General features: G+C 51.5%; 1 protein-coding gene across 3 annotated transcripts in view; it reads right to left on the bottom strand.

Moving 5' to 3' along the window:
• MLLT1 (MLLT1 super elongation complex subunit) overlaps positions 1-13,235 on the bottom strand; it is a 73,861-nt gene that overhangs the window by 45,619 nt on the left and 15,007 nt on the right. For all 3 annotated transcript variants that reach the window (XM_033199883.1, XM_033199881.1, XM_033199882.1), the window contains exon 3: positions 7,247-7,329. In XM_033199883.1, coding sequence (XP_033055774.1) covers positions 7,247-7,329 — 83 coding nt within the window. The remainder of the gene's footprint in view (positions 1-7,246; positions 7,330-13,235) is intronic.

The following is a 13,235-nucleotide window of genomic DNA, read 5'->3' as shown; positions in this document are numbered from 1 at the left end:
TGTTTCAAAAATGACTAGATTCAAGGCCGGGCGTGGTGGCTCACACCTGTAATCCCAGCACTTTGGGAGGCCGAGGCGGGTGGATGATGAGGTCAGGAGATCGAGACCATCCTGGCTAACATGGTGAAACCCCACCTCTACTAAAAATGCAAAAAATTAGCCGGGCATGGTAGTGGGCGCCTGTAGTCCCAGCAACTCGGGAGGCTGAGGCAGGAGAATGACGTGAACCCGGGAGGCGGAGCTTGCAGTGAGCCGAGATTGTGCCACTGCACTCCAGTCTGGGTGACAGAGCAAGACTCCGTCTCAAAAAAAAAAAAAAAAAAATGACTAGAGTCAATAGAATCTCTATCAAAATTCCAATAGAATTTTTTGCAAAAATGTAAAAGTCAAACCTCAAATTCATATGGAATCACAAGGGGCACAGAATAACCAAAGTCATATTGAAGACGGAAAAAAAAAAACAGAGTTAGAGGACTCACACTTGCCAATTCCAAAACTTCCTACAAGGCTGGGCGCGCTGGCTCACATCTGTAATTCCAGCATTTTGGGGGGCCCAAGGCGAAAGGATCGCTTAAGGCCAGGAGTTCAAGACCAGCCTGGGCCAGGCACAGTGGCTCACACCTGTAATCCCAGCACTTTGGGAGGCCGAGGCAGGTGGATTACCTGAGGTCGGTTCGAGACCAGCCTGACCCACATGGTGAAATCCCGTCTCTACTAAAAATATAAACAATTAGCCAGGCATGGTGGCGGGCACCTGTAATCCCAGCGACTCAGAAGGCTGAGGCAGGAGAATTGCTTGAAGCCGGGAGGCGGAGGTTGCGGTGAGCCAGGATCATGCCACTGCACTCCAGCCTGGACAAGAGCAAAACTCTGTCTCAAAAAGATAGATAGATAGATAGATAGATAGATAGATAGATAGATAGATAGATAATAAAAGACTAGCCTGCACAACACAATGGGACCCCATCTCTACAAAAATAATGAAATTAGCTGGATGTGGTGGTGCGTGCCTGTGGTCCCAGCTACCTGGGAGGCTGAGGTGGGAGGACTGCCTGAGCCCAAGAGGTCAAAGCTACAGTGGCCGTGATTGCACCACTGCACTCCAGCCCGGGTGACAGAGCAAGGCTCTGACAAAAAAAAAAAAAATCTTCCTATACAACTACAGTAAATCAAAACAGTATGGCACCAGCATAAGCACAGACACATAGACCAATGAAATAGAATTCAGAGTCCAGTTTTAAACCCAAAATCTATGGCCAACTGATTTTCAACGAGGCTCTACCACCACTCGATGGTGAAAGAACAGTCTCTTTGGTGAATGGTGCTGGGACACCTGGAAAACCACACGCAAAAGAATACTACTGTTAGACCTCCACCTCGCTTCGTATACGGAAGTTCACTCGAAAATGAATCAACTGTCTAAGCATAAGGACTACAACTATGAAATGGGTGTAAATAAACATGGGGCAAATCTTCACGACCTCAGATTAGGCAATGGAGTCACAGATTTTACACCAAAGGTGTGAGTGACAAGAAGAAACAGATTAATAGAACGTCATAAACATTTAAAACGTTCACGCAACAAGGGACATTATCGGGGCTGGGTGTGGCAGCTCACGCCTGTAATCCCAGCCAGTTGGGAGGCTGGGGTGGGAGAACTGCTTGAGCCCAGGAAGTCAGGGTTACAGTGAACCAAGATCACATCACTGCACTCCAGCCTGGGCAACAGAGTGAGACGCTGCTGAAAAAACAGACATTATGAAGAATGTAAAAAAAAAAAAACCTATAAAAGGGGATAAGATATTTGAAATCACATACCCTATAAGAGTTTAATATCCAAAATATATAAAGAACTTCTATAACACAACAACAAAAACAACCTAATTCAAAAATGGGCAACGGGCATTCAAAACTGGGCAACTCACGCCTGTAATCCCAGCACTTTGGGAGGCCAAGGCAAATGGATCACTTGAGGTCGGGAGTTCGAGACCAGCCTCGCAAACATGGCGCAACCCCATCAGTGCTAAAAATACAAAAATTAGCCGGGCGTGGTGGTGGGAGCCTATAATTCCAGCCTCCCTCGGGAGGCTGAGGGAGGAGAATCGCTTGAACCCAGGAGGCAGAGGTTGTAGTGAGCCGTGATGGCGCCACTGCACTCCAGCCTAGCCAACACAGCGAGACTCCGTCTCGGAAAAAAACAAACAAAAATGGGCAATGGATATATCTAGACATTTCCTGAGAAAGAGATACGTGCAGCCAGCAAGCATGTGAAAAGATGTGAAACATCACAGGTCATCAAGGAAATGCAAATAAAAACCTCAACAGTTACAGCTCCACACCCACAAGGATGGCTATAATTTTTAAGAAACAGAAAACAAGCATTGCTGAGGATGTGGAGAAACAGGAACCCTCACACATTGCTGGTAGAACTATGACAGGGTCCAGCCACTGGAAAACAGCTTAGCAGTTCCTCAGAAAGCTAAAGAGGAAACTGTTGTATGAGCCTGCAATTCCATTCCTAGGTGTATACGCCCAGAGGGACTCAAAACGGGCACTCAAACAAGTACGTGTATACACACACACACACACACACACACACACACACACACACACGTTCACAGCAGCACTATTCCCCATAGCAAATGGGTAGAAACAGCCCAAACATCTATCCACAGATGAATGGATAAACACAGAATGGTACAGCTGTCTGTCATTCTGCATAGATTCCATACTTTTGAATTTACCTCCTCAGTGAAGTTCATTTGCAAACCCCAAACCAATACTGTCGGCTTTCACTGTCTTTTGCGGACACGCCCAGAACAGCAAAAAGGTTGAGTTGCCCAACACACATGTTCCCAGCGGATGTCAAGCAAGGCAACGCTGTCCTCTTGCTTGGGAAAAACTTCTTCACAACACACATGTATTGCTTTGCAATCAGATGAGGCCCTCCAAATTCTTTTTCCTTGAGAGAGTGGAGTGATTTTTCTGTAAAAGAACATCTCACCAGCCGGGCGTGGTGGCTCACACCTGTAATCCCAGCACTTTGGGAGGCCAAGGTGGGCAGATCACGAGGTCAGGAGATCGAGACCATCCTGGCTAACATGGTGAAACCCTGTCTGCACTAAAAAATACAAAAAAAATTAGCTGGGTGTGGTGGCGGGCGCCCTAAGTCCCAGCTACTTGGGAGCCTGAGGCAGGAGAATGGCGTGAACCCAGGAGACGGAGCTTGCAGTGAGCCAAGATCACACCACTGCACTCCAGTCTGGGAGACAGAGCGAGACTGCATCTTAAAAAAAAGAACATCCTACCAACAGGTCAAACAAAATGCAGCCTCAGTTAAGTTCTAGTGCCTAAAACTGCATAAAGCACAATCCCTTCATTTTACAGGCGATGCCATATTCAAGGTCAAGTGCACTCACTGAGAAAGCCACACACTTATACAAGAATAGAGCTGTCTGAGAAAGCACATTCTCTGCTCTGGTCTTAGAGCCACACTCACCGGAGAAGCCAAACAACATCTTTTTCATTGCAGGAACCCTCAACCTCCTTTGGGCCCTCCGAGGTCTGAGGCCCCCTTTCTCCACTGAACTTTCTTGCCCAGATTGACTGGAAGGAGCCGATACCATTTCAACAACAAACGGATGAAATGTCCGCTGTGCCGGGCCCCGGGTCAAGCGCTGCACCTGCTGTCTCCCTCTTAATCTTCCTGACGCCTGAGAAGCAGATGCAGCCAGAAACCCCATCTTATGGACAGACAAACTGAGGCCCAGAGGAGTGACCTACCCATGGTGACACAGTCAGGCTATGAGACTGAACCCTGGCATGTCCACCTCCAAACTGTGGTCTCTGCAGCTCTCTCCCTACCCTGTCCAGACACACCAGCACCTCCCCAAACCCACCCCGTCACCAACCTCTGTTTACTCCTTCCACTTTCCCGACCTCCCACTGAGGAGTAAGCCGTGGCTAACCACCGAACACAAGCCCTGGCTACAGCAGGTAGAAAAACCGCTAGCAAACCCATGCACTATGACCTTGTCCCCAGTCATGTTCCGAATCCTGCAGCCATGAGGCACTCCTATCCCTGGCGTCACCAAGCACTATTATGCTTCTAGGTCATGCCTGTCTCAGGCAACGGGTGTGTCCTTACAAAGAGCTGGTTCCAATCCTAGCTCTGCCAACTTCTGGGGCTTGACCAAGTAACTCGGGATCCAGGAGCTCCTCTGCCTGTGGATGGCACACACACCCCTGCCACTGTGAGGAGGACCTGCATTCCCCGACCGTGCCGTGGGGCCACCGGTACTCCCGGTGCAGGACCCTCTACAACCACCCCAGGAAGAGAAGGTTCCCAGGCAATGGGGCACATAGCACACTGAAGCAGCTGGCTTCTGTCCTGAGAGAGAGGGAGCGCTGCGATTCTCAGCACAGCCACACGGCTTCTGCAGGAATTATTCAGACAAATAAACACCAAGAAACATGACTTAAAAAAAAAAGAAAAAAAACAGAAAAACTGGCCATCCTCCAAAAGGGCTCAATGAAAGCACATGCTGAGATTTGAAAAACCTGCTACATCTAAAATGGGAGAATTTTACTATATGTAAATTATACCTCGATAAACCAGACTTAAAGAAAACATACTGGCCGGGCGCGGTGGCTCACGCCTGTAATCCCAGCACTTCGGGAGGCCGAGGTGGGCAGATCACGAGGTCAAGAGATCAAGACCATCCTGGCTAACACAGTGAAACCCAGTCTCTACTAAAAACACAAAAAATTAGCTGGGCATGGTGGCGGGCGCCTGTAGTCCCAGCTACTCAGGAGGCTGAGGCAAGAGAATGGCATGAACCCGGGAGGCGGAGCTTGTAGCGAGCCGAGATCGCGCCACTGCACTCCAGCCTGGGCGACAGAACGAGACTCCATCTCAAAAAAAAAAAAAAAAAAGAAAAAGAAAAAGAAAAAGAAAACAATTTAACCCAACGATGTCACCATGGGCTGCCGGAGTACACATGCTCCTGCCGAAGGGCACCGAGGGAGCCGGCACCGCGCTTGGGGCCTTTCAGAGGAACCAGGCAACAAGTGCTAGAGAGCAACATGGGGTCCCATGCCCCCCGTGCAACCACACGGCCCCACACCCTAAATGAAGCCCCCAGGATCCCGAAAGAGCAGGCAGGGATTCAGAGAGGGCTCTCTGTCCTCTTGACACCCCTACACAGGAGAGGATGCTGGGCCCAGCAGTAACAATCCTACGGCCAAAGGGTCCTCCGCTTCCTTTCTCTACAGTGGCAGGATGCAAGGGTGGAGCCTCAGGAACTCAGGACAGAAACAGCCCTGGAGTCTGCATTTCAGACTCAGTTGAGAGCTGCAGGACACATCAGGTGGGGCCACCTGAGCAGCAGCCACTCAGGGCCCCTGCTGCGTTGCGCACGGCGGCACCACATAGTGTGGGGTTTCTGCCACATTTGGGAGCGGCCAGCCTGCATCTCGCCTGAAGGTGTCCCTACTGAGCAAGGATGACAAGCAGCAAACAGCACTGGCCAGGCCCTGCCCCACCTGCCACCAAATCCATGGGCAGCCCATGGCGGAGCCAGGCAGCCGTCGTAGCCCCTTGCCTGAGGGCGCTGGGCAGCAGAATGGATGCCACCAGTCCCCAGGTAGCTGAAGGCTGTGTCAGGGACCAGACAGGTGTCTGGGAACACAGAAAACCTCACTGAGCTTGGGCACAGTGGCACGTGCCTGTAGTCCCAGCTACTTGGGAGGCTGAGGTGGGAGGATCGCTTGAGCCTGGGAGGCTGAGGATGGAGTGAGCTATGATTGCACCACTGCACTCCAGTCTGGGCAACAAAGCAAGACCTTGTCTCTAAAAAAAAAAAAAAAAAGCCTTGCTGGCCCAAACTGCTTCTGAACCTCAGAGGACTTTAATCTAAGTCATCCCAGAGGCGAGCTTAAACTGCCCACACAGACGGTGGCCTCACAAGCCATCCGCTAGAACACCAGGGCCTGGGCTGCGCAGCACCTTCCACGGACAGGCTCGAGCAATCCCCTCAACCACCCCAAGAGGGGGCTGCTGTTCTCATTCCCCTTCCGCATGCTCACTGGATGGAGCTGGGGAGACTGGGAGCCCAGGGATACACCTGGCAGGGGGGTGGCCCCACAGGCCCAAGGGCCGGGACCACTCACCCCACAGAAGGCCCACTTGCAAGGCAGGCTCGGCTCTTCTCCCACTGGGGCCTCAATTCCAGCAAAGCCTCAGAATGACCTAGGTTTCTGTGAACTGGACCCCGGGTGAGGTCTTGCATCTGAAATTGGCCAAGGTGCACCGGCTGAAATGTCACCCGGCTCCCAGGAGGGCCGCACGCCAAATGCCTCTCCTCAAGGCCCTTAGTGCCAGGGGGTTTGTGGAAAAGTAGAACGGCAGCCATGTGGCCCAGCACAGCCAGGTACAAACCAGGGACTCAGTAACCAAGAGGGGCGGCATCCACAGGCCTCCCAGGGACAACTCCTGCCCCAGCGCTGCCTCCATGCCAGTCCAGCTGCACTTGTGGGAAAGCAGCCGGCGGTCGACAAGCCACGAGCCAGGAAATGTCATCGCTGGCCCTGTGGTGACGCCTGGGAGAAGGAGCAGAGGCAGGCTCTGAGTTGTTTTAATTATTAGGCCAAAAAAAAAAAAAAAAAAAGGTGAAAAACTACAGATGAAAGAAAATGGAAACAAAATCCCCTGCACTCCCAGCACCCAGATGACGCGGATGACCCGCGCTATCATTCTGGATAGAGATAACTCCTTTTTCCTTTAAGTTTTATGTATGTAGTTTGCTTCATTAATTCTGAAGCTCATCAAAGATTCTGCCTAGAAGACGCACCGTAATTGGACCGTAATCAGATATTTAAGCTATTTCTCGATCTCAGTCACTCCACATGGCCCAGATATTAACACTCTAGGACCGTCGAGGAAGCTGGTCCTGACAGGGGATGTCACTGCTGGCACATTTTCTAGGCAACTGGACAGGAGGTGGCCCAGCAGCTCCCCGAGAGCAGCAGACCAAGGGGCATGCCCACCTGCTGTCACGAACCCACCTGTGTCCTGGCCCCTGATGTCCCTGGGAATGGAGATGGCGACCAGCACTCCCCGCAGCCCTCACTGGAACGCCTGTGCATGGGCAGCGGCCAGGTCTCCGGCCTGTTTTGTGAACCGGTGGCACCCGGAGCAGAGGTCCCCACAGAGAGGCAACCTGCTTGCTCCCCTCAGGGATCCTACCTTGTTTTTGAAGTGCACCTCGATGGGCATGATGAAGCCAGCATACCCCGACTCCTCTACTTTGTAGGGGGGCTCCTTGCACACTAAAAAGAAAAGGAAGAAATACACCCGTGAGCTTCCTGCCTGTTTCAGGCCCGGTCGCCAGGGGCAGTACTACACCCCTCAACCCCACCACCTCCTCAGAGGGGCCTGGCTGGCCTCGCAGGGGGAGGCTTTTCAGTCGGTTGAGGCCCTGTGACAGGGTTGACTTCCACGGCAAAGGGATCTTAGGCATAAGACAGCAGGGAAGAGGAGGAGAAAGGAGACTTGGCCACCGGTGTGGTCGGCAGAGAGTAAGAGGGAACATTAGCCTGTCTTTGGGGCCCTTGCTCCTGCAGAGGACAAGGAGGCTGAGGCCAGAGAAGGCTGCACAAGTTGACCAACTCAGGTCGATGTCGGTAAGTGTGGCCTGGGTGAGGCGTGAAACCCAGCAGGCAGGGCCATACACTCTCCTGTCACCACCTCCAGCAGGGGGGCTGGGCACCTGCCGTGCCACGGATGCATGCGCTGGGAGATGGGGGAGCCCCAGGCGGCTGGGACCCTCCTCCTGGGTTCCAGTTTAGCACCTAATAAAAGCATTCCAAAGTGGCGTGAACAAAACCCCACTGAACCCAGAGATTAAAAAAGACTAAAAAAAAAAAAAAAAAAAAAAGGCTGGACATAGCGGCTCACACCTGTAATCCCAGCACTTTGGGAGGCTGAGGCGGGCAGATCACTTGAGGTCAGGAGTTCGACACCAGCCTGGTCAACATGGTGAAATCCTGTCTCTACTAAAAATATAAAAATTAGCCAGGCGTGGTGGCAGGCACCTGTAATCCCAGCTACATGTGAGGCTGTGTCAGGAGAATCACTTGAACCCAGGAGGCAGAGGTTGCAGTGAGCCAAGATGTGCAATCTACACATGTGCGATCTACACTACACTCCAGCCTGGGCGACAGAGTGAGAATACATTTCCAAAACAAACAAGCAAACAAAAACTAGGCTTAGTGCCTCATGCTTGTAATCCCAGCACTCTAGGAAGCTGAGGCAGGAGAATCACTTGAACCCAGGGGTTTCAGGCCATCCTGGGCAACACAGTGAGACCCTATCTCTATAAGAAATTAGCCAGGCATGGTGGCGTGTGCCTCTGGTCTCAGGGGCTACTCGGGGGGACTGAGGCAGGTCGTTTGATCCAAGAGGTATGATCGTGCCACTGCACTCCAGCTTGGGTGACAGAGCAAGACCATGTCTCAAAAAAAAAAAAAAAACTGAAATGAACAAACAGCAAAATATATGTAAAATAATCTCCTATAATCTCATCCCCCAGAATAAACCATCAATGTTTTGACCCATATGTTGTTACTAGGAAAGCACCATGGGAGCAGTGTCTTCTCACTTTAAGAAAAAATCTAGAGCCATAGAGATCAAATCCCGCGTCCCTCGCTTCCCCCTCCAGATGCAACTACGCCTGGGAGACAAGAAAAAATCCTGGCCACTGTGTGTTGGCTTTTTCCCCACTTTACTGAGGTCTGGTTGACGGGTTAAGAAGCTGCATATATTTAATGCCCACCTCTAGATGAGTCTGGGGACGTGTGTACATCTGTGAAACCATCACCACCACCAAGGCCGTGAACATATCCATCACCTCCCAAAGTTGCCTTCTGCTCTCTCTCACTGTTTTTGTCTTTGAAGACCATTTAGTTGCCCTCTTAGCAATTTCAGTGTATGCTACAGTATTGTCAACTATCGGGACTCTGCTATACAGCAGATAAAGAACTTACCTTGCAAAACTGAACAATGGTACCTTCTGACTATCACCTCCCCATCCCCCAGCCCCTGGCAGCCACCCTCCTACTCTCGGCTTCTCTGAGTATGACTGTTTTAACTGCTGGACGTGTGTGCGATCATGAGTCTCTGTCTTCTGGCTCTGGCTTTCTTTGTTTGCTTGTTTGTTTTTCTGAGACGGAGTCTCGCTCTCACCCTGGCTGAAGTACGATGGTACGATCTCGGCTCACTGCAACCTTCGTCTCCTGGGTTCAAGCGATTCTCCTGCCTCAGCCTCCCCAGTAGCTGCGCCCAGTCAGTCTGGCTTCTTTCACTTAGCATAATGCTCGTTGCTAAAAATCTTCATACACACATATTTGCACTAGTAAGGTAATTCTTAAGTGGGTCAGAAATTGCTAGAAAACTGGCTGGGCATGGTGGCTCACGTCTGTAATCCCAGAACTTTGGGAGGCCGAGGTGGGCGATCATCTGTAGTTTATCACCCAGGCGGAGGCAGAATTGCTTGAATCCAGCAAACAACATCTATCAGTAGGGTAGGTTTGGCGTGATGACCTGGGAACCTCGAAGACAGGGCTGACTGGGCAGCCTTGAACACGGCCCCTGCATCCATGCCACGTCTGTGCAAGGCTTGCTCAACTGGACCGAGGTGGGCACAGCCTCCCCAGAGACCAACGGTAGCCCTGGCTGCCCTGCTGGGAGCTCTGAACACCACTGCCTTATATCAGGGTCTGTACACGAATCAAAAACACACTCCCAAACAACAGTAGAGACGACATCCACTCCATTCACTCATTCACGCCACCACTGTCTGTGTCAGACAGAGTCAGAGGCTGGGATGATCAAAGAGACCAAGAAGATGCCCCTGACTGGCCGGGTGGCTCATGCCTGTAATCTCAACACTTTGAGAGGCCGAGGCGGGCGAATCACGAGGTCAGGAGTTCCAAACCAGCCTGACTGACATGGTGACACCCCGTCTCTACTACAAATAGAAAAATTAGCCGGATGTGGTGATGCACACCTGTAATCCCAGTTACTGAGGAGGCTGAGACAGGAGAATCGCTTGAATCTGGGAGGCAAAGACTGCAGTGAGCCGAGATCGCACCACTGCACTGTCCTACACAACCCGCAAGGTGCCTTCCGCCTCAGCTCTGCGCAGCCCAGCACCAGATCCCATGATCCAGCCACACTGAGCCTCTCGAATCCCCAGCTCACTTCCTCTGGGAGCCCTGCTCTGAGCTCCCACAGGCTCCCGGGTGTGTGTCCTGTACCCCTCAACCGCAGGACTTCTGTGCTCACTTTGCCTGTCTCCCTCCATCCCCACCTCTAGACGATAAGCTCCATCTCACTGAGTGTGACATCCCCAGGGCCTGAAATGGAACCTAACATTTCCTTTCGGAAGCATCTCATATCCCTTAAACACTGCCAAGCTGGTCTAAAGTGTAGCAGGGGGCCGGGCGCAGTGGCTCACGCCTGTCATCCCAGCACTTTGGGAGGTTGAGGCAAGTGGATCACTTGAGGCCAGTTCGAGACCAGCCTGGTCAACATGATGAAAGCCCGTCTCTAATAAAAACACAAAAATTAGCTGGGCATGGTGGCGCATGCCTGTGATCCCAGCTACTCGGGAAGCTGAGACAGGATAATCGCTTGAACCCAGGAGGCAGAGGTTGCAGTAAGCGAAGATTGCACCACTGCACTCCAGTCTGGGTAACAGAGTGAGACTTCATTAAAAAAATTAATAAATAAATAAAGTGCAGTATGGGGCCATGCACCTGAAAACTTAATCTGAACCTGGGAAAGAAAGTGGAGGCAGAACAGAGGAAGGGTGGCCTGTCCCCAGCGGAGGAGGCGCAGGCATGGGCAGTGGCCTGGGATTTGCTCTCAGACTCCACCCATGCCCCATCCTCTCCCCACCCACCCATAGTCTGAATCCCACCCAGCCACAAAGGCCCACAGCAGGGCCACCTCCTTCGAGAAACGGACCCCATGTCCCTCGGCCTCTAACTTCCAGGTCACATGCTTCCCAAATCTACTGTCACATCTTATCTCATGGTCCCCACCCCTTCAAGGAAGGAATCCTGTCCTGTGACGGGTACTCGAAACCTGGAGAACTTCTATCCCCCTAGACAGTGCCAAGAGGGACGGCAGTCGGCCAAGCGCCGGGGACAGTCTTCAGTCTAACTGGGGAGACTGGGGAGACACACCGGCCCACTCTCCCGCCTCAGAGCCCACAGGAATCAAGAGGACAGGAATAAGGCCGTGAGAGTGAAGGCAGGAGGGAAGGGATTTGAGCCACCTGCGAGTTTCTGGAAGGCAGAAGTCGGACGAGGACACGCTGGGCAAGGGGCAGGATGAGGAGGCGACGGCTCAGAGTCTGCTATGGGGGCGCCGTAGGGCAGGGACAGCCACTGGTGCCAGAAGGCTGAAGGTCCTGGACTGGCTGAGCAGAGGGCAGGAGTGAGGACAAAAGCTGGGAGAGGGAAAGGGAGCACGGTGGGAGAGGAGGGTGGGAGCAAGGGAGTGAGGGCCTGGGCTTCTCCCTGGGGTGACAGCAATGTTTTGGAATTAGACAGCAGTGATGGAATCAGTGGTCATGGCCTCACAACTATGTGAATATACTGAAAATGCTAACTGTACACATCACAAGAATGAATTTTATGATGTGTAAATGTTATCTCCATAAAGCGGTTATTAAAAAAAACAAAAGGGCAAACTGAAAGGCTGTGCTGGGGACGGGAGCCCTGGGATCCCTCCCTCCTGCCCATCCCCTTTCCCGCCCATCGCCCTCCCCGCGCCCTCCCCCCGCCCAGGAAGTTTCAGGTTTCCCTCTGGGAAAATTGAGATGACTCCGTGTCTCAAGGAGCCAGCGATCTGGGGGAAGCTGAAGCTGGCAGCGTGGAAACCAGACCCTAAGGAAGGCCTTACTCGTTAGGAAATCAGGAGGCCTGTGAGCCTTCAGGTCTGTGGATTAGCGGAACCCACCCTCCCAGCACAGAACGCTCAGGAGCTCCCACCGGGAGGAAAGAGCCCGAGGAAACAAATAATTTGGAGACCCCAGAGAGCTTGACAAAAAGAAAGTAAAAAAAAAAAAAAGAAAACCGAGAGTCAATGTCCTCAGATTCAAGGAGATATACTTCCAACAACAAAAAAAATAAGCTATTTCTGAGAGGGAAAATTACAGCCAGGCACCACAGCTCACACCCGTAATCCCAGGCACTCTGGGAGGCCGAGGTGGGAGGATCACTTGACACCAGGAGTTCAAGGCCGACCTGGACAACCGTCTCTACTAAAAATACAAAACATTAGCCAGGCGTGGTGATGCGCACCTGTCACCCCAGCTACTCGGGAGGCTGAGGCACGAGAACCACTTGCACCTGAGCAGCCGAGGTTGCCGTGAGCCAAGACAGTGCCACTGCCCTCCAGGTGACTGAGCAAGACTCAGTTTAAAAAAAGGAAAAAAGAAAACAAGAAATAAAATGAGGATCCCAAAAAGAAGAAAAGAGAGGAAATAAACAGATGGAAGGAAATTGTCAAATAAATAGAAGGAAACTTTCAGAGCTAAAATGAAGGACACTCAAATGTCACAAAACATAGTGAACAGTAGCAAAAAAAAAAAAAAAAAAAAAGATATCATAAAGCAAACGTCCTAAAAACATCCTAATGTTTCCACAGAAAAAAACAGGTCACGTGTAATGGGATGAGGACCAAATGGCATCAGATTTTCCAGAAGATACTAACACAACGCCTTCACAGTGCTAAGTGATATGTGCTCCCAAAACATTTGGGAGCAGGAGTGTTGTGAATTCGGGATTTTTCAGACTTTGGAATATTCACATTCCACTGGTTCAGCATCCCTAACCCGAAAATCCGAAATCCAAAATGCTCCAGTAAGCATTTTCTAAGCATCATGTCAGCACTCAAAAAGGTTTGAATTAACCGGGTGCGGTGGCTCCCGCCTGTAATCCCAGCACTTTGGGAGGCCAAGGGGGGTGCATCACCTGAAGTTAGGAGTTCAAGACCAGCCTGACCAACATGGAGAAACCCCATCCCTAATAAAAATACAAAATTAGCCAGGCAAGGTTGTACATGCCTGTAATCCCAGCTACTCAGGAGGCTGAGGCAGGAGAATCGCTTGAACCTGGGAGGCAGGGGTTGTGGTGAGCCAAGATTGCGCCATTGCACTCCAGCC

This window comes from Trachypithecus francoisi, unplaced genomic scaffold (assembly GCF_009764315.1).
Source record: "Trachypithecus francoisi isolate TF-2019V2 unplaced genomic scaffold, Tfra_2.0 Lachesis_group5, whole genome shotgun sequence".
NCBI classification, from domain to species: Eukaryota; Metazoa; Chordata; class Mammalia; order Primates; family Cercopithecidae; genus Trachypithecus; species Trachypithecus francoisi.
Note: the sequence above shows the minus strand (reverse complement) of the source record. Positions and strands in the feature narration are given on the sequence as shown.